Here is a 26,678-nt window from a genome sequence, read left to right on the forward strand (position 1 = left end):
ACCACAGGGCCAAAATCACTAACACAATTCCCTCACAAATCCCAGAGAACACACTGAAATAGGATCCCTTTAAATGGTGACCAGTACCTTATAGACAAAGTACTTTTATGAATGAAAGAGGGAGACCAGAATCTTTTCAGTAGGTTCTATTGGTGTCAGGAATATTTCAGGACCTATGCAGATGGCAGTCAGTGTGACTACTGTCATTGAGATGAGCTGGGTTTTCTGAGTGGGTTTTTTTTTCTGGGTTTTTTTTTTTCCTCTCCAGCAAAGCAGAGATTTCCCACAGGTCCTGTAAGACATCTGCATGAGGCTGAAGATGTCTTACCTCCCTAGCACACCATATTTGTCAAGACATGCTTATATTTTATTTAGGTAACTGGAACGAGTTCCACTCTTCAGCAGAGTAATGAGATCCCAGAGCAAGGCTCAGCTCACATCCTAAAGCACACATCAGATTATTGCCTCTCTAGGCTCCACAGACTATAGTGACTTGCTGTCAGGAAAGCTTAGACACCTAGCACACACACAAAGGTGCCCACATTTAGATGTTTTAATTGCAGCTGAACTGCACCGTCAGGGCAGGATCCAGCTGCTTGAGCAGCTCAGGACTGTCCAAAAGGGCACAAATCATTTTTCTCACACCCTCCCTCAAGTGGGATAAAGTCATAATCCATCCATCATCCTTTTTCCATGGCTGAAGGGAGTGAGTTGTATTGAATCACCACCCAAGCTTAGAGGACAAAATACTCAAAACAGCCTGGTTGTGCCTCAGCACACAGCTAGTTCACATACCCTATCTTCATTCGGCATTCCCTGGGCCAGCAGCATAGACATTTCTGGGGATAAAAAAAAAAGAAAAAAATTTCAATATCTGTGAAAGCCCCTACAAGCTTGAAATCAAGTTATATATGGTACTAATTCAATTTTGGCAAAGTCAATAGAATTACATTTTTTTCACAGAGTGAAAGCACTCGCCTGCTGTATACATAAATATAATGAAGATGCCCAGGACAAGTATTATCAAGTTGGCAAGCACTTTCACAAAGGCTGAAAAACAATTACACTCTGTCATCTACAACTCCTCAACATTATTTCTTCCTCCTCCTTTAAATGATGATGGCAGCAGCCTGCATATTACATACAGGAGTGGCGTGTACAGCACACACTTAGGGGTGTGATTAATATCAGGTATCACTGGAACAGTTTTTCTCTTCCAACATGCGACACTTATTCACAAGTTTGAGACACTTGTAGGGTGCTATTGGAATAGATATGGGTGATTTAGACCCTTAACTGGGACTTCCTTCTCATTTTCCTTAAATGAAGAGTCTGGTCTCCACCTTTGACTTACAACAAGGGAATTATCTTGATTAGAAGATTAGGTGACTGATTCATTTGAGATAGACACCAAAAAAAAAGTGCAGAAAAATCATTATTTAGGATCTTACAAGATTTTTCTTTTTTTTTCCTGCAATCAGGAAGATAATTCTACCTTTGGAACCTTCCATAAAAACATACTTTTTAGCCTTGCTCATTGAGGAAAAAAATAACAAGTTTATGCTAAAAGCTAAGATGCCTAATAAAAGAGCTCCATATGTATCACTAAAGGTACTGTTAATATTGTTATCTTAACTGCCATGACATTTTAAAAAACCCAGTTTTTAGAGGCCGGAGTTTGACTGCTGAAACACTGGCAAAGTAACAAAGGCACCTTAAAACACATTTTCTTTACCATGAAGGAATCAAGTCCCTGAATATCTTTGTACTGGCACGTAAATAAACTTATATCAAATAGGAAGCATTTCAGTGTTCTATTTACCCAACCAAGGCAAAGGATCAAGGGATTTCTATCCCTGCTTTACAGACCCACTGGCATCAGGACAAGGAAGGTTTGAACCCCACTGGCCAGCAGAACCCTCCCGGGTTTACCACTCAGTAAGGGAGAAAAGCAGCACTGCATTCTCCCTGCACAGACCTGCACTTCTCTGCAAACCCGTCCTGAAGCACTGTGATGGTTTTTTATGGGTCATTTGATTCAAGCATTGCAAAATGTCATGTATTTTCCCCTCTTTTGGCCAAAACTATTCATGTGATTCAATCAGGATGTGAAACTCTGAGCAGCCACAATGAAACAGCACTTTTTTGGCAAAGAGATTTGTATGAAAAACAATATCCTTTTCTGTGCACAACAGTTCTTTCAGTAAAGCCTCATACAGAGTCTGAGTTAGAGGTGCCCTATGCCAGAAGAAACAATACCACACACCATCTTCCCTGCACTCAGCATGAACCTGCTACTTCAACATGAGTAAATTAAAATAAATGGGGAAATGCAGAGAAGTGAATGTTGTAACACGTGAGATAACCCAGATCTCAGAAGAGGGTGTTGAAGGACATGCATACACTTTTGTGTGTGTTTTGCACTTGTTTCACAAAGAGAAAGGAATTAGGAGGAGAAAAAAATAAAATGAGGGGCACGTTGGGTCTTGTAAGCTCATAATGCTGTGATCATAGAACAGCCTGGGTTGGAAGGGACATTGGAAAGGACACAAAGATCATTTAGTTCCAATCCTACTGCTATGGGCAGGGATATTTTTCTGAAAATGAAAGCATGCCTGTGCAGCTCATTTTGGTGTTCCTTGTATACCCTAAATTGTATGTCAGAAACCTTTCTCTTCAGTCGGAAATTAAAATCTGTTGAGCAAAGATGAGTTCCTCACTTGCAAGAATCTCCAGGCTGAAGAGTTGTAGGTCGGTAATTTTCCCCTTCTTGCGTTTCCCTTTATCCCATTACCCCTTTCACACAGATACTGTCTTCATTTTAATATAATTTTTTTTTATAAAAAATCCTTTCCTATCTCTGGCTTTATACCTTTTGTATTTTTATTCTTCATTATCATTTGTCCAAGCTTCTGACAGAATATGCTGAGTTGGAAGGGACACATCAGGATCATTAAGTCCAGTTCCCAGCTCTGCACAGCACATCTCTGAGTCACACCCTGTGCCTGAAAGCGTTGTCCAAACACTTCTTGAATTCTGTCAGGCTTGGTGCTGTGACCAGTTCCCTGGGTCAGCCTTTCCAGCACCCAGCCACCCTCTGGGTGAAGAAGCTTTTCCTGATATCCAGTCTGAACCTCCCCTGACACAATGTCAGGCCATTCCCTAGGACCCTGTCACTGGTCACCACAGAGAAGAGATCAGTGTCTGCAATTCCCCTCACAAGGAACCTGTAACTGCAACGAGATCTCCCCTCAGCCTCCTCCAGGCTGAACAGACCAAGTGACCTCAGCCCATATGGCTTCCCCTCAAGGCCCTTCACCATCTTTGTGGTCTCCTTTGGACACTCTCCAATAGCTTTATGTCTTTTTTACATTGTGGCACCCAAAACTGCCCCCAGCACTCGAGGTGAGGCTGCCCCAGCTCAGAGCAGAGCAGGACAATCCCCTCCCTTGCCCAGCTGGCCATGCTGTGCCTGATGCTCCCAGGACAGGGTTGGCCCTCCTGGCTGCCAGGGCACTGCTGGCTCATGTTCTTGCCATCGACCAGGGATCCCCAGGTCCCTTTCCACAACACTGCTCTGCAGCCTCTCATTCCCCAGTCTGTACATGCAGGGTTGCCTCATCCCAAGTGCACAATCCAGCACTTTCCCTTGTTGAACTTCATACAGTTGGTGATTGCCCAATCTTCTAATTTATTGAGGTCTCTCTTCAGGGCCTCCCTGCTTTCAAGGAAGTCAACAGTTCCTCTCAGTTTTTTATCATCTGTGAACTTGCTCAGTATCCCTGGAAGTCCTTGAAGGAATTCTTGCACTGCTCTAGTTAACTTTCTCCAGTCAGTCCAGGTAGACTTCTTATATGGAAACCTGATATTCTCAACAACAAGATTTTTAACAACACAGTATTTAAAGAATCGCGGAATTGCATAAATACAGATTTAACTTAGATGTACATAACCCATACAGGAAAAGGTAAGGGAAAATTGTCTATCCCACTTCTCTCTGAAGGTGCTCTTTTGCAGGTTTCTTTCTCCTTCACGGAGAAAACATGTCCGCTCTACATTTTTCTGAGTAAACTTATTTGTGCCCCTTTACTCATAAAGATTTTGTTCTCTTCTCTAATATGTTTCCTTGTCCCATGGCTCTGTGAGAGGAAGCTGAAACCAGCCCTCTGAAATGCAAGTACAAGTCAGCTTATGAGCACCAGCTTACATTTTGGACAGAACTGGAACACTATCAGTCCTTAGCTGCCTCCACACAGACTGATTGCTCAATGATCAACACACATAGCCTGTCCCAAACATTTTTATAATGAGCCTTTAAATAATTTTTTATTGGAATCTGGGTATTATTCCTGCAAATTTTCCTCCCACATTTGCCCTGCAGTTGATGAAGTTCTCTTGGTTATTTTAGTATGAGCAATGTGATGGCAGTCATCAGAGGAGGATGCAAGGGCACAAGGGCATCAATAACTCAAAATGAGAGTAGAAAAGACTGTGGTGAGCTTCATGGGCACAGGTCCATCTCTTTCTGCTTAAGACAGGAGCACCACAAAGTTGGTCCATGAAAAGACATTAATCCCAAAACTAGAAGCAAGTCTGACATCTGAACAATGTTAGTTATCTGATAACCATCTCACCCACAGAAGGAGCAGTCTGTGATTACACACCTCTCCTGGAACTTTTTGGTGATGTATTTCATAAGCATGGCGTTCAAAAAGTACAAAATAGAAAACAAGAAAAAAAGAGAGGGAAAAAAGGCAGTGAATTTAACATTAGCTTTTCATTTAACTTCGCTGCAAGTGGCTGCATTATCTTCAAAATCACTGAAAGTGAAATCTGTAATGCATATGTAGAATAAATTAAAGTTTGAAGCAAACAAAATAAAGGTAGAATTGACTATTCATAGCAACACGGTCTTCAAGTCATAATACACTTCAGTTGAAGACTCTTCCTGATGCCAGTCTGAATAGTCCAGTAAAACACAAGACAGACTGAATACAATAGAAATGTTGAGATTCAATTTGTAATATGTAATTATTCCACATTTTACTGTATTATAAGTTTAAATTATCCACATCAGAGGTTTTAGTATTTCCAGCCTGTGTAATATAATAGAATTTTTATTCCCATTCTGACAGGAAAGGAGGAAGATAATGAATATGTACTGCAGAAGAAGAATAAAGAAAAGTACAGCTCTGTGACTGACCAATTTCAATATATTTACAAGTAGTTCAACATTTTAATCAAGAAATCTTTTTATAATATAAAGTGGAAACAGAATTGTAAAATCAGCACAATTAGGTAAAAAACTAAAACTGGGGGGATAGCTATGTTCTGGCTCATTGAAGGGCTCACACAGGACACTGCCTGCAACAGGAAAGGACACACTGAACCCACATCAGGGGACATCTCTGAGATGCAGGGCTAATATTAATGGAACACAAACATTAATGGATCAAAATTTTTAAAGGGTTTTGTTTCAACTGAAGCCCCTTGGAGCTGTGTTTTTGGAGGTGTCTGTGGTCCAGAACCATAGCCATGACCTGCAAACCTGCCTCCCCTAACCACTGAGAAGAAAGGGGAAAAAGCCCATTCCCAATTAGCTCTGTCCCATTTTAAAAATTAAATGTATATTATGGAAGTAGAGGCATTGCAGTGCACCATCCCAGGGTATTTTATGCTGCACTACACAACGTGGCTGTGGTATAGGGGTATATACCCTGATGCTCAGCACGAAGCAGCCAAGAGAGCAGCACACTGTTGTTTGAGATAGAAAGGACCAACACCAGCTACACTGCAGCCTTACAGATGTGCCCAGCCTATCTGTACTCCTGTTTTGAGTAAAGTTCCTTCAGCAGCATGAGCAGTTCAAGCCCACTGGTTTCTCTGGTGAGTTTTTCATCCCTGAGGGTTTTTGAGACCTGACTGGACAAAGCTTTGAGCAATCAGGTCAGACCTCAGAGTTGTCCCTGCTCTGGGCAGGAGGCTGGACTAAAAACCTTTCAAGGTCCCTTCTAGCCTGAATGTTTTTAATAATGTACCTAGTCCATAACAAAGCCTGTACTGCTTCAGCTGATCCTACCATCAGTGCTCAGGTGGAGATGATGATGTAGTCAAATTCAGGCTTGTTCCTCCCTGCTACAGTCAAATTTCTAATCCCAATATAGGCCTAGGAGCTCTGGAATGTAGTAACTATGGCAAATGTCAGCAAAGGCCCACCTCTTTTTTTTTGTTTGTTTATAAAGCAAGCACCTGGGAACCCAGCCTAACTGTGGAGCACATTTGGTATGGGTTTAATGCCTATCTTCCTGGAGTCAAATCTTGATGAAGCAAGAAAGCTAAGTTAAAAAAAAAAAATATTAAAAGACCAGCTTGACCAGCTTGCTCAGTCTTTCTCTTGGCCCATGGGGAAATTTTCTAAGAAGATCTAATAGGATTTAGGTACTTAAATATCCTTGAGCTGAAACAGGAGCCAGTTTGGAAGGATGCTTTTCTTTTTCGATATGGGTTCAGGTTTTCTGTGCCTCACTACTAACACTAGAGAGTGGTTCCAAATCCCAGTTCCAACTAGGAATAAAAATTCCCAGTAGTTCTCAATATCACTTGTTGGGCTGCAGCTATCCTTGATGATACCTGCAGGGAAAAAAATGGGTCAACTTTTTTGAGAAAATGAGAGCTATGGTGACAGAAACTACCACACAGTACCACAGATCTGCCAATTCATGAGGACCAACAAAAGAATTTTCTATTGAAAACGGACAGTGAACATGCAGAAGGTGGGATCCAGCCAGATGCAGTCTCTAGAAACCTGTGAAGTATCTGAAAGCTGTACTTGGTTTGACCAGAATCTAGTTTTGTTCATTTCATTTTGTTCAGGAATTTGTATAGTGGCGCTATGTTTAGATTTGTGATGAGAACAGTGTTAACACAGTGTTATTGCTGAGCAGGACTGCACAATGTTAGGGCCTTTTCTGCCCAAATCCACCCCACCAGCAAAGGGTTTGGGGGTGCACAAGGAGTTGGGAGAGGACACAGCCAAAAGAGCTGACCCCAAGTGACCAGAGGGATGTCCCACACCATATGGTGTCATGTTCAGCATGTAAGCTGGGGTAAGGAGGAGGAAAGGACAGGGGGACATTCGGAGAGATGGTCTGTGTCTTCTGAGGTCACCATGAGGGGTGTGCAGCCTGCTTCACCAGAGATGTCTGAACACCTGCCTGCTCACAGGAAGCGGTGGGTGAATTCCTTGTTCTGCCTCGCTGGCCTGTGTGGATTTTGCTTTGCCCCGGTCTTCATCTCAACCCACGAGTTTTCTCACTTTTACCATTCTGGTCCTCTTCCCAGCCCCAGCGAGGGAGAATGAGTGAGCGGCCGCCTGGGGCTGGTCTGCCGGCTGGGGTTCGACCACAGGAAGGCAGACAGAGCAATGAAGAGAACGCCAGAGCAACAGGAAGAGGCGCAGAGAGAAGGGGTTCTTTGGGAGATTTTAGGCACGGCGCTGTTTAACCCTTCCCTTTCCCGGACTGCCGTTCTCTGGGCACAGCCCGGGGGCGCGGCGCTGCCAGCAGGGGGCGCCCCGCCCCCGCGGATGGGCCCGCGGCGCCTCACGGGAGCCCGGCCGAGCGCGGGCTGTGCCGCCTGCCCGCGAGGGTACGGACACGCACCGGGAGCGCCCCGCGACAGAGGCAGGGAGAGCTGTTCCCTCCGCCCAGCGTGCTAAGGACAGCGCGATGCAGCACAGCAGGTGGGATTTCGCCAGGCTTGCAGGAGGAAGATGTATGGGAAGGGGTCTCCCTGGAGTTCAGAGTTTCTCAGGGCCTTGTGCATCTAATTTGAAGGCACTAGCACAGCACAGCACATGACGCTGCTGTGCTGCTCCTGGTGTGATTCCTCCAGGTCCTACTGCCCTCATGTCGAGCGCAGAAAACATTACACACAGCAGCTTGTTCTCTGTCCTTTGGGGACTCATACTGAGTTCACAAGATGTTTCTTTGTTCTGCCTGTACTCTATGAGTTGTCCTTAATTTACATCTTCTTCATGGGCTTCTTTTCCCACCACTGCTTCTGTGTGCCACTGATCCTGCTCCTTGTGTAGTGAAACAAATTCCTCCACTGGCTGGTGAACAGCCCCACCTCCTCACTGCAGGCATTCCCAGAGCCGTAGGTGAGCTGCACTTCAGAGGATGCAGGTATCCAGGTAGCCAAGAGCATTATCCAGGAGCTCTAGAGAATTCATCCCGGCTCAGTGCTCCCAAGCATCAGAATAAAACACATATTTCATTGTCTCCTTCAGACACAAATAACACGACACTGGGATAAGTACAAATGAAAGAAGAGGGGCTAGCAGATCTCCAACTTCCCCAGCCTGTATCCCTACATCATGGCTTTTGTTAGGATTGTGCTTGTTCCAAAGATAATATGATATATATGACAAGCTTCTCTAGACCTGGTTTTCTTTTTCTACAAATTTGTCCACATTGAAAATGCATTCTACAGGATTATTCACCAAACTACACAATCTCCTCACGATGCAATGCTCCATACACTGAACAAAGATAAATTAGACTTTGCTGAAATGTTCTGTGAACCTTATCTGTCCATTGTGTTTGAAAATCTTGTCAATTGCACCAGATTTCAGAAGCACTCAGCTTTTGAAAAAAACTTTCCTTTTTTATTTTTTTGATGAGTACAGGACTGAACTGCAACGTTGCACTTCTGGATCCTGCTTAGTGCTTTACCATAGTTAAGAGCAGTGTGGTATGACTCATTTACAATATCTACCATATTGCGGTGAAGTGCTATAATATTGACTGTTTACATTTCAGAATTATCTCTCATCCAGTGTGGTTTTTTCTGGCCCTGAAGACAGGTTGTGTATTCTCCTGGGGCCTCATGTAATGGAAGTACAGCATTTGCTTTTCACATTTTAGTCATGTAAACCCAAAGTAAATATTTTCATCCAAAGCAGTTTGCTTCCTAAGCCACAACTTACGGAGTAACAACTTGTCCCATCTATCACTATTTCAAAGCCAAATGCTCAGAGATAATTTTCTTTGAGTCATTTTCAAAGCCTGGAAGGAAGGGAAAGTCACAAGATTGTCAGTCATTGTATTACACGTATGTTTTAATACCCCAAATTTGGCAGAGGAGAGGGAAATACTTACCTGCACAACAGTATCAGCTACAGCAAATGGCTCGATTCAGTCCCTCAAATATTCCATTTTTGCAGTTTTCACCTGTACATGTATCACTTCCACAAAACACAGGGTGAAGAAGAGATCTGTCTCACAGGAGGGGGTTTATTTTTTGTTTTACACAACTTTTCATTTACTTCTCAGCTTAATGTGGACAGTCATGTTGATTTCATATCCATTTAATCAGATAAATTTAAAATATTTTTCTGTGAACAACTGTAGAATACAAACAACGCCGTACAATTACTGCTCCCTCCAGGAGAGCATCTGAGCAGCCAGTTGTGAGTGTTTGGTTCAGCCCAGGGGCTTTCATGGAGAGATGAAAAAGAGGCAGGTTCAGAAAGAAACATGATCAGAGTTGCCTGAAGAGCAGCTCTTGCAGAGGCATTGAGCTGGATGAAAGAGTTTGTCCAGGACCACATCAGCCAGCACAAAATGCATGGACTCTGCAGTCAAGAGCCAGCAATCAAAGGGAGAGACAATTTGCTGGAAGTGGCAGACCCTGAGCCATGAGCAGGAGGCCAATGCACCAAAGACACAAGAGGGTGCAAGTCTGTGACAAGTTCATAGAGTGGGATTTATAAGTGTAGTTTTGCTCTAGTCAGTTTTGCTCAAATTGCAGATGGTTTCTCTAAGTCAGTGGATTTCCCTCAATCAATACGCCTCAAATTTTTATATCTTTTTTCCTTCATATTTCCATGGCATTACTTCACTCTGAACAGGGGGACAGAAGCCCAGAAACAACATTCCAAAATGGTTGGGCAGCTGTTCTTGAAACAGAACTTGGCAACTAAACAAGCAAAGTGTCACTGGCTTTAGAAAGGGGGTTTTAGCAGAACTGCAAACATCCACATAACCTCACGGCTGTCCACAGGCACAGCCTCCAGCAGCTGGCAGGCTTCAGCTGCCACTGCCACACAGGCACCCACATCCCAGCACCCCACAGACACAGAGAGAAGCTTGGCTTAGAAGGGATCCTGGGGATCATCTAGTTCCCAGCCCTTGCTATAGACAGGGACACTTTCTGCTAGACCAGGTTGCTCAGAGCCCCATCAAACCTGGCCTTGAACACTTCCAGCTTCTCTGGGCAACCTGTGCCAGTGTCTCATTGAGGTGTCTGATGTAGCCCAGCTCCATCGTGTTATTTTCAGTTGTTTCAAGACTGACAAGAAATTGCTTGATTCATTACAAGCCTGTACATAGTTTTTCTATTACTTTCCTAAGGTACCTGCAAAAGCCACAAAATCTGGCAAAAATGGCCAACTCCTCTGCTTTCCATACTCCCTCCAAATCTGAATGATTTCTGAACCTCCTGATGAAGGTTCAGACTTCAACCATGTTTGACAAAGGGAATGGATTCTTTAATTTCCCATAAAACAACAAGATTGGTTAGACCCAAAAAACACTCTAAATTGTTCTCCTTAAATCAAGATTAAATATTCTACCTTGTTAAGACTGATCACAGAGCACTTCCAAGTGTTGCAAGATGCAGTCAAGGCAAGATGCAGAGCAGTCTTACAGCAGCAGGTTTCTGCCTAGGAACCAAGTAATAGATCACTGAGTAGTTTAATATATTACAATGTGCACAGTAGCTGCCTGCACAATGCATGAATGCACAGAGTAAACTACATATCTGCTTTTTAATCTTACTGGACAAGGTTCCCAGTAGACAGAGATCCAGATCTCCACTGTAGAGATCTTGCCTGAACACAGACAGTGAATTTACAGTCAATGGTGACCTGTGACTTAGAGGCAACTTCCAAGCCTGGAAGCTGAAGGGAAGCTGTGAGGAATCACACTAACAAAAAGTTCTTCATGGCTGTCTGCTGACTTTGTTTGCAAAGCTATGAAGAGGACTTTCTGGAAAGCCATGGGTTCAGTTGGAAATAAAACAGAAAAAGGGCACAACAGATTCTAATGTGGTTGAGAAAAAATGAAGTGTTCAATGCAGTCAAGATCAGTAGGTTAAAGTTTCTGGGTAGAAGCTTTTCCAGCTGCTCAGGACCTGCATCCCACCCTTCTTTCCCCACAATGTGGACTGTTGCTCAGTGAGGTCACATGGTATTTCACATAACATCATAGTTGTCAGCACATGGACATGAGAGGCATAACATAGAAGAGAACACTTGCAGAAAAGAGCAGAATAAGGAGCTCATGTTCTGTGAACAAAAACCCTCCAAGATTTCTACCTCATCTGGGACAGCGCCTGTGGGTTGCACAGTGTTTTCAGTCCTGCTTCCCCATCAAAAACATCCTGTCACTCCAACATCTACCAATAGCCAGGATTTTCAGTAATGCCAGGCAACAACTTGTCTGCCACTTCCCACTCAAGTTTTCACGCCGCTGTTCTTCCCAGTGTGCACAGCACAGAGGACATGCTGCCCTGCTGGAGGAGCACAGCAGTACTTCCCCTATCAGGATTGTGAGACAAGGGCATTTTCCTACACCACAAGTCAGCCCCATGTCACAGCTCCCTGTTTCCTTTGTCATGTCCTCCCCATAGTGCACCTTTGCACAAGGTTGCCTACTTTCCCTGCTTGCAAACCACTTCCTCCACGCTTTTGGTTTGGAGTGCAGCTCAAAGCATGACTGCTGTTTCCACAGGGTGGTTGAACTAGCCTTCAAAAGTCTCTGCCAAGAAGAATCCTCCTGGCACATACCACATCAGGCTGTGCACACGATTGCAGCCTTACAGACATGTATAATGATTAAGGTAGAAATTACTTTTCCTCCTGCCATGCACCAAGTGCCTTCAACTTACACAGATGCATCTGAGATCTTTATATACAGACTTACAGAACACAGTGCTCTTCATGTTAAGTATTTCATGGTGGATGTTGATAATATCTGATGCTGATCTGATTCTCCCTGAATAAGGTAGAATCTTTAATGAGCAGGAAGTCATTCAGAATAGCCAGAGAATTATATGCTTTTTCTTTCAATCAAGTGCTTCCCTACTAGTGGGAAATACATTCAAACGCATTGAAATGTTACATTATTTCTTGCATTGAAGAAATATTGAAGAAATATCTTGCATTTCTTGCATTTCACTTCCTAATAGAACCCAGTTTATCTAAATTGTTTTAAAGTCTAAACAGATTCCAAAATAGCAGCCCCGTAAATGGGAAGAGGGAGATGGGGAGCAGCACGAAGCTCCCATAATCCAAGGAGATCTGCTACACCACTCAGTCACACAAACCTATGGGGCTGAGTGGGACTCTCCTGAGCATACTGGGGGCACTGGTGGAAGTCCTCACTGAGACACTTTCCATCACTTCACAGAGGGGTAAGGATTTAAAAGTACTGCCAGCGGGCCATCTAGTCCAACATCCCTGCTGTTTAGCAGTTGTTTACCTGTAAAGCCTTTGAAACTGTCTCCTGCAGCATTTTCCTGGAGAAACTGGCTGCTCATGGCACAGATGGGTGTGCTGCCCAAGGGGTGAAAAACTGTCTGGATGGCCAGACCCAGAGAATGGTGGGGAAAGGAGTTGTATCCAGCTGCTGGATGGTCACAAGTGGTGTTCCCCAGGGCTCAGCACCGGGCCAGGTGTGTTTAATATCTTCAACAATCTGGATGTGAGGACCAAGTGCACCCTCAGTAAGTTTGCAGACAAGACCAGGTTGGGCAGGATATTGATCTGCTGGAGGGCAGGAAGGCTCTGCAGAGAGATCTGGACAGGTTGGTTTGATGGGTCGAGGCCAAAGGTGTAGGGTCCAACAAGGCCAAGTGTCAGGTCCTGCACTTGAATCACAGCAACCCCAGGCACCACTGCAGAGCAGAGAGGCTGGAAAGCTGCCTGGAAGAAAAGGACCAGGAGGGGCTGGCCAACAGCAGCTGAACATGAACCAGCAGTGCCCAGGTGGCCAAGAGGGCCAATGGCATCCTGGCCTGTGCCAGCAATAGTGTGGCCAGCAGGAGCAGGGCGGGGATTGTCCCCCTGTACTCAGCACCAATGAGGCCACACCTCAAATCCTGAGTTCAGTTCTGGACCCCCACTACAAGACATTGAGGTACTGGAACATGTCCAGAGAAGGGCAACAGAGCTGGTGAAGGGTCTGGAGAATGAATCATAGGAGTGGCTGAGGGAGCTGGAACTGTTTAGCCTGGTAAAGAAGGCTCAGTGGGGACCTGACAAGTAGAGACAAGACGGACAGTAGAACATGCAGCCAGGTTTGGATGCACTGGCAGAAATCCTGTTGAAAATCTGGTGGTCATGGCATGGCAGGGGCACTTTCTTGAACCTCTATTTTCAAACGTTTATCTTCAAGCACAGGGAAGTTACCAAGCTCCCTCAATGCACGGCTCTTTGCCCCTCCCAGCACTGTTAATAGTCCTATACCATAAATTCCCAGCAGTGAGGAAATCAAGTGCAGTGGATGGAGCATACATTGCATCATGCCAGTTTTCTCAATTCAGTCTCAGAATGGAGATTCATGTGTTAGATGCTGTAGCAGTAGATTTTTCTCAGTTCCTCTGGAATTCTGCTTGTGATGCTGAATGTACAGATGCTGTTACAAGCCATGTGTGCCAAGGGGAAGTGCTAAAAACCCCCCACAAATCCCATGGGCACAGCTTGGTCAAATGCTACATGAACACTTTCAACTGTGACTGTCTACCTCTGTACTACAGGACAAAAGGTATTTCATAGACTGTACCTACTGGAGCTTGAAAAACTGCTCTAAAATATACAAAAAAAGCTAACTCCATTTGGTTATAAAGCACACAAAAGTAGAAGTATTAACAAATTCAGGGAAAGTGAGTAGTTTCTGACACAGGAGAAGCTAACACAGTCCCCTGCTGGAAATATATTGCAAAAACATGCTATTTCTGTATTGTTGATCTCTGTCTACTGCAAACACAGGCTGCTTGACTGACAAAAGGTGGCTAGCAATACACTAAGAAATAAAATTAATTGTTTGGGGAATCTCACCAGGCCTACATATGACAGTAGAATGGACTTTAGGAAAAGGTCTGTTCTGGTTTCAACTGGGACAGAGTTCATTTTCTTCTCACTAGCTGGTACAGTGCTAAGTTTTGGATTCAGCAAAATACACTTCCTTTCCCAGGCTGGTTAGCACTGCCATGTTACTGGAAATCCAGCAGATATGCCTGCAGGTGTGCACACCCACACAAATGGGGGATGGGATGGATTCAAGACAGTGGACGGGGAGAAGAATACCACAGAAGTGAGCTCTGCCATGCACAAAGGAGAGCCTGGGCATGTTCAACAGAGAAACACAATGAGATCAGTGAGAATGTGCAGGAACTAATGGGAGCACCTCAGCAAATTTTGCACTGTGAAGACCTGCACTAAGTAATTGTTACACAAGTTGTAACTATTCATAGTAACTTGCAGAACTGTAGCTCTCATTTCTTCCTAAGGACACAAGAGTTAGATTTAGGCCTGGACAGTGCCTTTAAGGCAGCCACTCAAATTATTGAAGAGCTCTGGAGGTCAATTTAGTTCCAAATCCAGGCTCAGCTTCCCTTCCATGAGGGCAAGCCTCCATCCCTTTTCCAGACAATGAAGCATGTCTTGCAGAGCAAATTAATCTCAAATTTCATCTCAGCATTTCTCCAAAGTGTGAACTTCCCTTTTCTGGGACCCTTCAGCATCAACATGGTGGGATTTACGGAGTATCCAGAGACACACACACACAATAACCCACACCACCCCTGACTATTGCAGGCCCCTCACTCCCATAATCAAGGGTTACATGCTCCTTTTCCCTTCTCATGACCTATCACAGCAAATGAAGGTGTAAAAGTGGGTAACAGCAAGTTCTGCACCTGAATTTCTGAGCCTGGTAGGTGTAGCAGTCCAACAGGATGTAACTGACACATCCCTTGAACAAGCAGGGCACAGCTAAGCCTCAGACACATGGTAGTGCCTTGAGGAACACACATTTTAGAGTGCAGCAGTGAGGGAGAAATGCAACAAAGTCCTGTAAACACCCAGATTAGAGAAGGAGGGGAACAAGGTGCCACAGGTGCTGGAGAAGGCTCCCCTGTAGGTGTAGAGAACACCACAGTGCAGCAGGTTTTCCCCTATGGCCCATGGAGGACTCCACACTGCAGCAGATGCACTGAAGGAATCTGCAGTCCATAGTGAGTCTTCAGTGGGGCAGGATGATTGGCAGGAACTGTAGCCCAGGATGAACCCACCTTGGAGCATATCTATCCTTGAAGGACTGCCAGCCATGGAGAAGACCAACACTGGAGCAGGGAAAAGCATGAAGGGGGAGCAGGACAGAGGAATTGTTATGGACAGACCAAAACCCCCATTCCCACCCTCCTGCACTGCTTGGTGTGGGGAAAGGGGAAGACAGGGGCAACAGAATTGGAAGAGTCAAGTTCAGCCTAAGAAGTGGGGTAAGGGAAAAGTGGCTTAGTTTTTTTGTTTGTGAACAATATCAGTGGTTTTTATCTCAATGCACAAGCTTTTCCATCTTATTCCTTCTCCCATCTCCTGCTGAGGGAGAGGAGTAAGAGAGCGGCTGCATGAGGGTCTGGCAGCCAGCAACGGCCAACCCACCACAATAAAAAGCATTCAAAAAGCAAAATCCCCAAAACACTTCAGGTGACAAGGAAATGACCATTTCAAATTGTGTCAAATATCCATCTTTACAGTGATGAACCCAGAGAAAAGTTGCAAAGTGAGACTTCTGAGAATAATTATAAACTGCTACAAATAAAGTCCTCTGTTCTAAGTCTATCTCCTTGCTGAACTAAGCTGGAATAAATCTATGATTTCACACACCCAACATGTTACTAACCCCTTCAAATGCTTTGACCAAAGACTGAAACCATCTTTTCAAACAAATGGCTCCCTGCACTTTTCCTCAACCCATCCCACCATCTGGCATAAAGCCATACTGATGATTCTGCTACCATAAAAACCACCCCTCTCCCCCTATTTCAGGCAGCACCATAAACCATAAAAAGTCTCTATGGTACACACATCACAAATTTCTGTCTATGAGATAACTCATGCATGTAGACATATTTTACTCAATTGATGCAGTTTCTGGTGTTTCCTGCTTTATTTCCTTTCACTATTTTCTGTCTTTGATCTCCTCCATTTCTTACATTACCTGAGCAGATCAGGTTGCCAAATAAAGTGAACATTTCTCAGTGTAAGACAGTTAAGATCCTCCTTCTCACCCCTCTAAACAACCCTGGCTTTGTTGGTTTTTTTTTTTCCTCCAGGCATCAATTTACTATTATAAAAGACCATGAAAAAGCTCTTTCAAGATAGTATAGCAGCTACTAAATTGGAGAGGTGCTTATTTATATGAATGGCAAAAAAATTAAAGCAATTTCCCTTTATCTCATAACCCACATATTAGATGAAACATAACACTTCACAGGGTAGGGGAAAAAATTCATGGTTTAATTACAATGTAGCATAAAAGCTTTAGTAGTGGATACCAGGATATTATTGTGACATCTAAACTAGAGTTCTTCACAGACACTGTAAACAGATACTCTAAATTCCCTAAATGATTTGCATTAAAAAGGTTTATACAAAAGCAGTCAGTTATTGAATCTTTAGGATGTCATGACATGGTGAGACAAACACACATACATCAGTAAGTACAGAGAAATGTTATGCTACATTTTGGACAGGTCAGAACTGAAAGTGCTTCACATCTATAGGATAAGAAATGGCTTCATCTCCTCATCCCTAAATGATGAGAGCAAACAAACAACCCTTTAATAGGTTAAATAAACAGTGCCCCATTTATCCATGCTTATGTAAAGTTTCCAACAATTCAGAAGGTCCATGGTGACATTTACAATCTATATACACTGTAACAAATTGCCAATGAAAACAAGTTCAGGTACTTCTTGGTTCCCAAAAGTCAGAAGCTGCTCACTGCACTGGAGACAAACATTAGGTACATACCTACAACATTAGGTCAGTTTTCTTTTCTGCCTCCTTTTGTGTGTGTGTGTGTTTGTAAAAATTAGTCCTCCCAATGCACCTTGAATAAAATCAGTCCCTAAGTCCTGATCATACTTAACAACTGCTTCATCCCAGTGTTTAAGGCATGTTCATTAGATGTCAATGTAGGGGTACTGTCAGAAATTACTAATATCACAGGTACTAAGAGTCAGCAGATTTACATAGCAACACCACTCTTTACAATATAATGCAAAACAAATTGTTATGATGGAAGTTGTTCCTGAGTTAAAATTTGCTAAATACTGCTAAGCTTAATGTTTTCCTTTTATACTTCTTCCTCTGGAATGTCCTTTTGCATATGCTCAATTGAAAATTAAAAATCACTCTGAAAATACCCTGGATGTCAAAAAGAGAAAATGTTAGCAAAATTCTCATTATATTGGCTTCCCCAAGTCTAAATTTGGCCATGATAGTATGCATATGCAGGAGTTAGTATCACTTCGTTTTTAGCAAGGATGTTTTCTAAATGTGAAGATAAATAAAACATCAGTCCACAATTTTGTGCAACCGCGAACATCAAGGGAAGATTTTGGTAACAATAACAAATTTAAAATTCTGTGAATATATAAAACTGGTAATGTAGATGTTTTTCATTTTCTCCTCCTTTAGAATTAAAGGAAAACATTTTTAAATTGCAGGAACACAAGACACTTACAAATATATTCAGCTTTCTAAAAAAGACAACTTGTCTACTCAGGTTATGAAGCATTCATTCCCACAGAATTGTTTCTCAAGTATGTAATCATTGACAGAATTTCCTATTTAAAAAAAGCTGTTCTTGACTGAAAAAAGTGGGTAGCTTTAAAAGTAGATTTTTCATTAGATTCAAAATATGCATGACAGTCTTACAACCCGAATCATCCTGGCTCCAACTCACTAAAGTTCGTACAAACATTTGCTCAAGTCTGAGCATTACATTTAGCAGGAGTTAAAAGAGCAGTAGAAAATCAGAATGACAAAAGGTGTGACTCAAGTCTGTGCTATACCTGCACTTCTGACTCAACTGAACACAAACCCCTCAGAAAGCTGCACTGTCTGGAGTCAAATCCAAAGTTTGATGAAATCCATGAAAACAATGAGCTTTAATTGGATTAGTATTTTAAGTGCTTCATCTGAAGCTCACCGTTTGCAGTGATGTATCATCTCCTATCTTAAATACAAGAAACTGCAGTGATTGCACCTATCAGACTAGGGAATTAATGTTCCTTTATGTATTTTAAAATCTGTCAGCAGTGCAAATTATGAGTTACAGTACAATTAAAAAAAAATCTTAATTCCACATTTCTTTCCATTTAAATCCCAGTAGGACAGAAATCAGCAACATGCAAAGAAAAAAGGGTGGGAAGGGAATGACTGCTTCCACAGTATGGGAACTCCAAACAGAGAGTCTTATATAGTGGTATAGAAACAAAGCTCTGAATGAAGTTTGGCCTAGCCCATGTGTCTTATGCACAAAGGTTAGCTAACATTTAACTGCTGTGACCATAAAATATAAATAGCAACAATTTATTCACAAAATTTTGGATTAGATTGATTTTTTCCTTTAAACAAACTGTATGATCTGTTATCAGCCAGCTGTATGTTTAAGCACAACAATAGAAAATGTAGTACATAAACACCTAAAAATCACAGTCATAAAAAGCAGGCAAGTACATCAGTCTTTTGGTGGCCAAAGCACAATAGATTAGTCTACCAAACAAGTGTATGTGAATGTAAATTGTGGGTATTAGATTTGTTAAAAATTGTTTCTACTGTCAATAAACAATTTCCTGTATTTTAATACTGTTCTTAAGGAACTGTAAACTGTTTAAAATAACAGGTAACAGCAAAGGATTTAAATATAGTGGTAAATAGGAAAAACAGGGGTTTAAATTTGCATGTGTGGTGAGTGGGTAATTTGGAACTAATTCATAATTATCCACAAGGAACTCTGACCTTTCTTAGGTAAGACAGTACTGCCATCATTTCTAACACTTGTGACCATTATAATAACACAAGAAAAAAACCCCAACATATCAGCCCTGATACATCAATCACATATGCATTCTAAATTACAGCTATTTACAAGAAAAATATATATTTAATTAAAAAGCCACTGAAAAACATGGACTTTTAGTCAGGTGCTGCACTTTCTGCAAAATGAGGTAATTTGGATGCAAACAAATTAAGTTTAGTAGAGTTCAGGATCCACAGTCTCCATGCTTAAAGTACAGATTGCTGCAGTAAATGGCTTGACTCTTTCTGTATGTTCAGAGCAAGAAATCACTAGATCCAGTTAAATCCTGTTTTATAGTGCTCTTGATGCAACACTGACTAATGTCAGAAGGCTTCCCAGCTCAGTTCTACAACTGGTCTTTCAATAGAAAGAAGAAGGGGAAAAGAAGAAGTGGTTATAAGTTGGTTTCATCCCAAGATGGATCATTCATATTCTTTAAAACTTTTCTAACAAGCTTCTCCAAGTCCTTGCGAGCTCTTTGTTCCTCTTCTAATGATTTCTTCATCTTTTTGTTATCCTGTTTAACAGAGACAGAAATATTACTGGTTGATTTTGGGGCTTTTAACAGATCTGACTACACATACACTGTCAATTACAAACTCTGAAGGCTCTTCCCAGTAAAACCAATATGAGCTGTTCAAAAGCAAAGCTTCTATTAACTTCATAAGTCACACACAGTTATTTCACACAATGCAACAAAAGCTACCAAATGGAAACTGAGCTACTTCCTATTTGTACTTCGGGGACCTTTATACAGCAAGTGCAAGTAACAGATGGCCACTAATCATTAATTCTTCTGCTCAAGTCTGATCAATGAGGAGTTGAAAATATTTGTTGCTAATGGAGAAGGGAAATGGAGCAGTAAGCAGTCTAAATATCCCCTGTAAGAACCTCCTGTGATTTTAACTGGTTTCATTCTCCAAAAAGCTTAAAAGTTAATGCAAATCAACTTGCTTCATTAGGAATGTAAATAGTTGAAAGGAGTATCCTGAAAACGAATGCGTTCTCTGAAAAGTGTTTTGTGACTAGATTTTGATTTTTTTAGATGACTACCAGCAGTCTAAGAGAAGTCTGAATTTCAAGGAACACCATCTCTCCACATGTATATTAACAAGTGAGTTCTCACTGTTTAGTACCATCAGGCAATATTGAAATAAATGAACAACAGGACCATAAGGATGACAGGGACCAATCCACAGGAAATACTTACACTGTTTAATCCTGTACAGGCCAAGGTGATGCTGGGAACAGTAGGGAAGCAACCAGAAGGTAAAATAACATTGAACTAAGGCCCCAAGACAAGTCTAATGGTGTTTAAGAAACACAGGCCTTCAATCCAAGGGTCCAGCTAGACTCCCATTAGCTATCCTTTACAGACATTTTAGAAAAAGGATGGGATTATAAAACCATAGAATATGAGTTGAGTTGGAAGGGACTCATCAAGATCATTAAGTTCATCTGCTGACCTTGCACAGGACACCCCAAGAATCACACCATGTGCCTGAAAGCATTGTCCAAATGCTTCCTGAATTCAGACAGGCTTGATGCTGTGATTGGGGTGCTGGGCTTCCTGGGGAGAGTGTTCCAGTGCCCAACTACCCCCTGGGTGAAAAACCTTTCCTTAATATCCAACCTGACCCTCCCCTGGCTCAGTTTCATGCTGTTTCCTCAAGTCCTGACACTGGTCACCAGAGGAGATTGGTACCTGCTTCTCTTCTTCCCCTCACAAGGAAGCTGTAGACCACAATGAGATCTCCCCTCAGCCTCCTCTTCTCCAGACTGAGCAGACCAAGTGACCTCAGCCGCTCCTCACGTGGCGGCTTCCCCTCAAGGCCCTTCACCATCTTTGTGGCCTCCTTTGGACTCTCTCTAACAGTTCAATGTCTTTTACTGTGGCACCCAAAACTGCCCCCAGCACTCGAGGTGAGGCTGCCCCAGCTCAGAGCAGAGCAGGACAATCCCCTCCCTTGCCCAGCTGGCCATGCTGTGCCTGATGCCCCCAGGACAGGGTTGTCCCTCCTGGCTGCCAGGGCACTGCTGGCTCATGTTCAACGTGCCATGGACCAGGACCTCCAGGTCTCTTTCCATGGCACTGCTCTGCAGCTTCTTTTTCTCTGCTCTGTACACACAACCATGGACTGACATGGTCTGTACACACAACCATGGTCTGTCACCTCATTAACTTCACATTAACTCCATTCCCTCCTCAAGTCTGTTAAACTTGGAAAGTTCATTATTTTATGTGGGAACAGATTTAAGTCTGCCAATTCAGGACCAGTTCAAGTGTATTGCCTGTGGAACAAGAGCTATGAATAACTGATGGAAGCTGCTCTAGGAAGGATCCCACTTTGCAGTCTGGTGCCTACACCAACCAGGACACCATGTACTCCCAGAGAGCCTTTATCCAAAAAGCCCTTGCCAGCTCAGAGATCATTTCTGCCCCTTCTCTGGTTGGCAGCATCACCGCAGTGGACCAATAAATGCTTTTAAGATAAGATTCCTGAATTCCTGATATGTAAGACAATGAAATCAGGCTTTAATACATTTTGACTTGGAAGATGTAAGATTCTGAAGAACATCTATTTGAAAAGGCACCAGAAAAGAGAGGTGTTGCATGAAGCTCAGGAGAAGGTGACTTTTTGTTTAAGGGTCATGGAGCTGTGCAGAGCCTCAGTGAGGCAGCAGATCTATTCTTTGTACAACAGCAGGAGGCCACAGGAGTATTAGTTGGCTATTATTGCTGCTTTTATTATATGAAGTGTATTTTTTTAAAGACTGCCAAATTCAGCTCTAACCTGGAATACTCATTCTTTATAAGCTGAACCCAGCAGAATTTAAGTATGCTACACATCAACTGTCCTATTTCAAGGAATATGCATGACATCCTTAGAAATACTAGGCATGGTTACAGATGGCAAAAAAAAAAAAAAAAAAAAAAAAAAAAAATTTTGAAGACAAATCCTTTTTACATTAACACAAGAAATTTTATCCAACTTCTGGAGTCACACTGGTAAGCAAATTCACATCTTGCATAGTGAGGAAAATCCAATGCTTCTTTTCACCTATACATTAAGCAAAGTCTACATGCAGCACCATTTACATAGTTAAAACAAGCTATGCCCTGATAAGGTGATATTTTTATTTAATCATGGTGGATATTTAGAACAAGTGACAAAAAAGCATCCAAAGCTATTGTGACGCCCTCATTTTTTAAAAGCCATGTGATAAGCACTGAAAAGGACTCTTGTCTCTGGAAATGAGCAGTTTTAAGAACTGATCCATAGAGGTGTTCAGGTCACTTTAAGATTGTATCATTTTAGAACTATAAATATCTGGTTCTATTTAGGTCTTTGTCAACTATGACTTCTCAGTCTCTGTAAGCTTACTTTGCTGATGATACAGCACAACTGAATTTGTTTAACACTTCCACCATTTCAGAAGCTGCAACATCCAAAACAGCTTAGTAATTCGCTTCAGAGAAGCAATCCTCAATGCTATTCTCAAAAGACTGATAACAGGGAGTGCTTTTTGGGCAAATAATATTTTACTTTTAAAAGTAAATCTAGTCCAAAATTTAAACTCCTGAGTGTCAAAGTGAACTTGCAAGCCATATTCAGTTTTATAACAAGCCTTCCATCTTTTCTTTCTCCATGTTGCTATAAATGTAGCAAGTTACCAACCTGTCTTAACTCCTGTACTTCATCCTTTAATGCATATACTGTGTCAACAAGGCTTCTAAAATGAAAAAAGAAGATCATCTGTAACAACAGTTTTCAGAAATACACATCTAAATCTATTATTAGGCAAAACTGTTTAATGAAATGCAATTAAATAAAAAACACCCCACAACCTAAGAGCTAATTTCAAACCTGCGTTAAAAAAAACAAAAAAAAAACCTGTCTCTAATCTTGATTTATATTCAGTAAGGCATAGACTTGTTACCAGCTTCTGTGACAAAAAACACCTCTCAAGCACTTATGGACCTCTGCTGGCTTCTGTGTTAAAGCTTTCTAGAACACAACTGCAGTTTCATTTCCAACACACATTTTACCAAAAAAGTAGAACACCACCACATGCTAACTAGAAGGATGACACCAATTTAACACTGAAATCTGACAGCACTTGGAAAAATTATTTGTAAGTGAAGCACGTCACCGCTTGGCATGGGTGGGATAGGTTGCACAGCATATACAAAGAAACCAGGCATTTAAATGAAGGCCAGTTGCACTTAGAGAACTGGCAGCATACTCCAAACAGCTCTATTCCAACTACAAACATACCACACACACCCTACTATAATGGGAGAAAGGAGGAGGAATAAGAGTGCAAAGTTTACTACTTTAATTCATCATTCATTAAACATTTTCTTACTTCTCTTCTATAACAGTCTGACCATTACTTTTAGTTTCTTCTACAATAATTTTTTCTTCTTCTGGAAGCAGGACTTGAGGAGCTGATTCTTTACGGGAACCTGTTGTAAAAATAAATTACAAAATGAGCAACTCACAAATACCACTGTGGCATTTTAAAGATTCACCACATGATACACCCCCATGACCACGGTATACCACTTTGCATTTCCCCCTTCCCTCTACACATGAGTTACTGACACTTTTTTACTTTTGAAACCACAGCCTTACAACAACAAAAGGTTGTGTGACACCCCCACCCCAATGGTGACGTAACTCCCAAGTCACTGGTAGGGATGTTGCAGTGTTCAAGGAACACTGCACTATTCAACCATCAGTAAAAGCTGTGCAAATTCCCCACAGCAGACTGAGAAAGACATAGCTGTGTTTAAGTAACAGCGATTTAAGCATCAAGGACATACTCTGATCTCACACTGATACAAATTCAAGACATAATTCTGCTCTAAACCCATTACTCTGTCAGTAAGGAGCAGAATAGTGGTATCAAATGACACAGCAATTAAAGAAAAATAAGTAAAAACCCTTTTCCCCAAAACACTGCAAACACCCCACTTGCTGTGTGCACACATATACATGCAAATCCTCTTAGAGATAACCTTCTAGTCCTACAATACATTCCTACCAAATGACACACACTCGTTGTATTTAATAGGTGTTTTAAAAAGCACTTCATGGTTTGGTGATAAAAACTCAAAACATCCCAACACCTTCAGAACTTTTTCCACACATTACAATTTGCAACATCGAGATAAAACTTATAGATTATAAAAACGTAGTTCTGACTAGAAAAGCTACAACTCAGAAATGTGCATCCACCCATAATTCTATAAACATTATTCAGTTCAGCTGCAACAAATTACAAGGGTTTTTTTTTTAAGAAGGTCTGTAAATAAATTGGTGTCTAAGCATTGGTTCAGAATTCAAACACTGCAGATAAAGCACTGAAGTTCTTACATTTTTAACTAAGACATCAGTTTTAACAAACAAGGTACACCTGTCACAAATTCACTGTAGTGAACTTTCATTAACCAGGAATTTCTCAAGTCTCATACAGTTGAAACTGGTAACTTGGTACTACAGAGCACATGCCTGTCCAGAGAAATTAGTTGCTCAACAGCTGCTTTGTGCTAGCAGTGCTTTTCTTTTATGGTTCATGGCAAAATACAAAATATAAACAAATAAATAAAAATGTTGAATAAATCACACTCATTGCAAAATATTAACTTCCCAAAGAGCTGCAGTCTTGAGTTCTGAACAGTGAGCTTGTAGGGATCCTATCTTAGCTGTACATGTTTAGCCTTTTAAATTATTTTAGCAAACAATGACAAATGTCTTTAATGCAGAAAAGTTTCCTTAAGCTTACAGTAAAGATCTAACACATCAGTATGTGATTGTCAAAATTATACAGACTAAAGAGAACAGCAGATTTGAGAGAGTCTTGTCCTCAAAAGCTGTAAGTTCTTCTTACGGAGCAAAGAAATCTTTTAAGGGTTAATACACTTCCACTTATTTTCCAGAAGGAACAACCTATAAAACAAACACATCCAAATTCTGTAGGGAGCTCAAGGACACTTCCCTGTTTGTGCCGTCAGTCTCTGTAAAAAGCTCTCTTATGTTTATTTCAGTTAATTGCTTACTGCTCTGCTTTATTAGCCTTGCAGCTAACACAGAACTGAATTAAATGTTGTATTAGGAATTAGCTGGCAGCAGCTGCTACCAGATCACTGCATTTTTGGTCTCTGTACTGATGTGGAGCACACCTCAGCCCAGCACAGGCCAAGGGGAGAGAACAGGCACTCCCTCCACCCAAATGGAGCACACGTTTTTCCCTTTGTACAGAGCTGCATCCAGCTGTCAGCCTGGGCAGGGCAGCACGGGTCCTTGCAAAGCACAAACAGCGTGGAGGAGACAGCCTGACAACAAATGTCCCAGCTGTTCAGTTATACACACACGTGCATGTGAAGCAGATGTCTAGAGCAGCACATCCTGATGAAAGTACAGCAGAGCACAGCACACAACACAGCACAGACACACAAAGCACTTCACCACCATTATACACAAAGGAGACCTTACACTACACAAACACACCCAATGGAACACTGCTGCTGTCAACACTGACCTTCCTGTGCCACAGGACAGTAACCACTGTGGAACACAAGTTCCACTCTTGCCTTCACTGCTCCAATACCCTTGGTCATACAAACTCTTATTTTTATGTCAGAACTCTTGCTGCTCTTATGGTTCATACTTATGTAAAAACCCCCACACTTTCTCCTTGATTGTGGTTTGGGTTTTGTGAGCTTTGGAGGGTTTTTCTTTATCGTAGATTTTTTTTTCCTAAACCCCACAAGCACATGCTGAGTATGTACAAACACACAGCACATGTATACTGCCACAAAGGATCCGGTCATCACATGAGTACATGCACAGTAACATCAGACATGAGGTCAAATCTGAGGTCAAGTTCTAAAGCAAAAGAAAGCTATTTCAAAATCCCCCTTTTCTGCACCATTTATACCAGCAGCTATACCTTTGATTTTTTAAGGTTTTTTGGTTTGGGTTTGTTTTTTTTTTTTTTTTTTTTTTTTTTTTTTTTTTTTTTTTTTTTTTCAACATTCGTATAACTAAAATATTTATACCAGCAGCTATACCTTTGTTTTTTTAAGTTTTTTTTGGTTTGGTTTTGTTTTTTTTTTTTTTGGTTTTTTTTTTTTTGCAATCATACATCTAGAAGTAACTTCAAGCAGAGTCATCACTGGCACTCAGCAATATCCCCTAAATTTCACCTTGTGCCTTCATCTAGTTCTTTAGGCCTACCCTCTGTGCAACCATTTCCCTCTGCAAAAGCTACAGCTTTAGGACACGAAGAGAGGGCTGTGTTACAGTACAGTGGGCACTTCCCACTGAATTAATACTGAAAGGACAGTCTAGGAAGTTTGTGCAGCTCATATAATCCTAAACACCTTTGAGACATACTCCACATTTTCATGAAATAGGGTGAAAGAATCAAGTTACTTCAGTTTGCCATATCTGCTATTCCTCAATCCTAAGCATCCTAAGTCTCACACTGTGTTTTTATTACAAGACCCTA

At 41.8% G+C, this 26,678-nt stretch overlaps 1 protein-coding gene across 6 annotated transcripts in view; it reads right to left on the reverse strand.

Moving 5' to 3' along the window:
- Positions 1–16,567: 16,567 nt before the first annotated feature.
- The window catches only part of ARHGEF7 (Rho guanine nucleotide exchange factor 7), a 115,446-nt gene continuing 105,335 nt past the window's right edge, over positions 16,568–26,678 (reverse strand). For 5 of the 6 annotated variants that reach the window (XM_041472309.1, XM_041472315.1, XM_041472313.1 and 2 more), the window contains 3 exons: positions 23,529–23,628; positions 22,838–22,892; positions 16,568–19,674 (listed from right to left, as the gene is read on the reverse strand). In XM_041472309.1, coding sequence (XP_041328243.1) covers positions 19,552–19,674; positions 22,838–22,892; positions 23,529–23,628 — 278 coding nt within the window. In that variant the 3' untranslated portion in view covers positions 16,568–19,551. The remainder of the gene's footprint in view (positions 19,675–22,837; positions 22,893–23,528; positions 23,629–26,678) is intronic. The other variant, XM_041472311.1, reaches the window with a different exon arrangement.

The sequence above is a fragment of the Pyrgilauda ruficollis genome, unplaced genomic scaffold (genome assembly GCF_017590135.1).
Source record: "Pyrgilauda ruficollis isolate IOZ18807 unplaced genomic scaffold, ASM1759013v1 scaffold29, whole genome shotgun sequence".
Taxonomy (NCBI): Eukaryota; Metazoa; Chordata; class Aves; order Passeriformes; family Passeridae; genus Pyrgilauda; species Pyrgilauda ruficollis.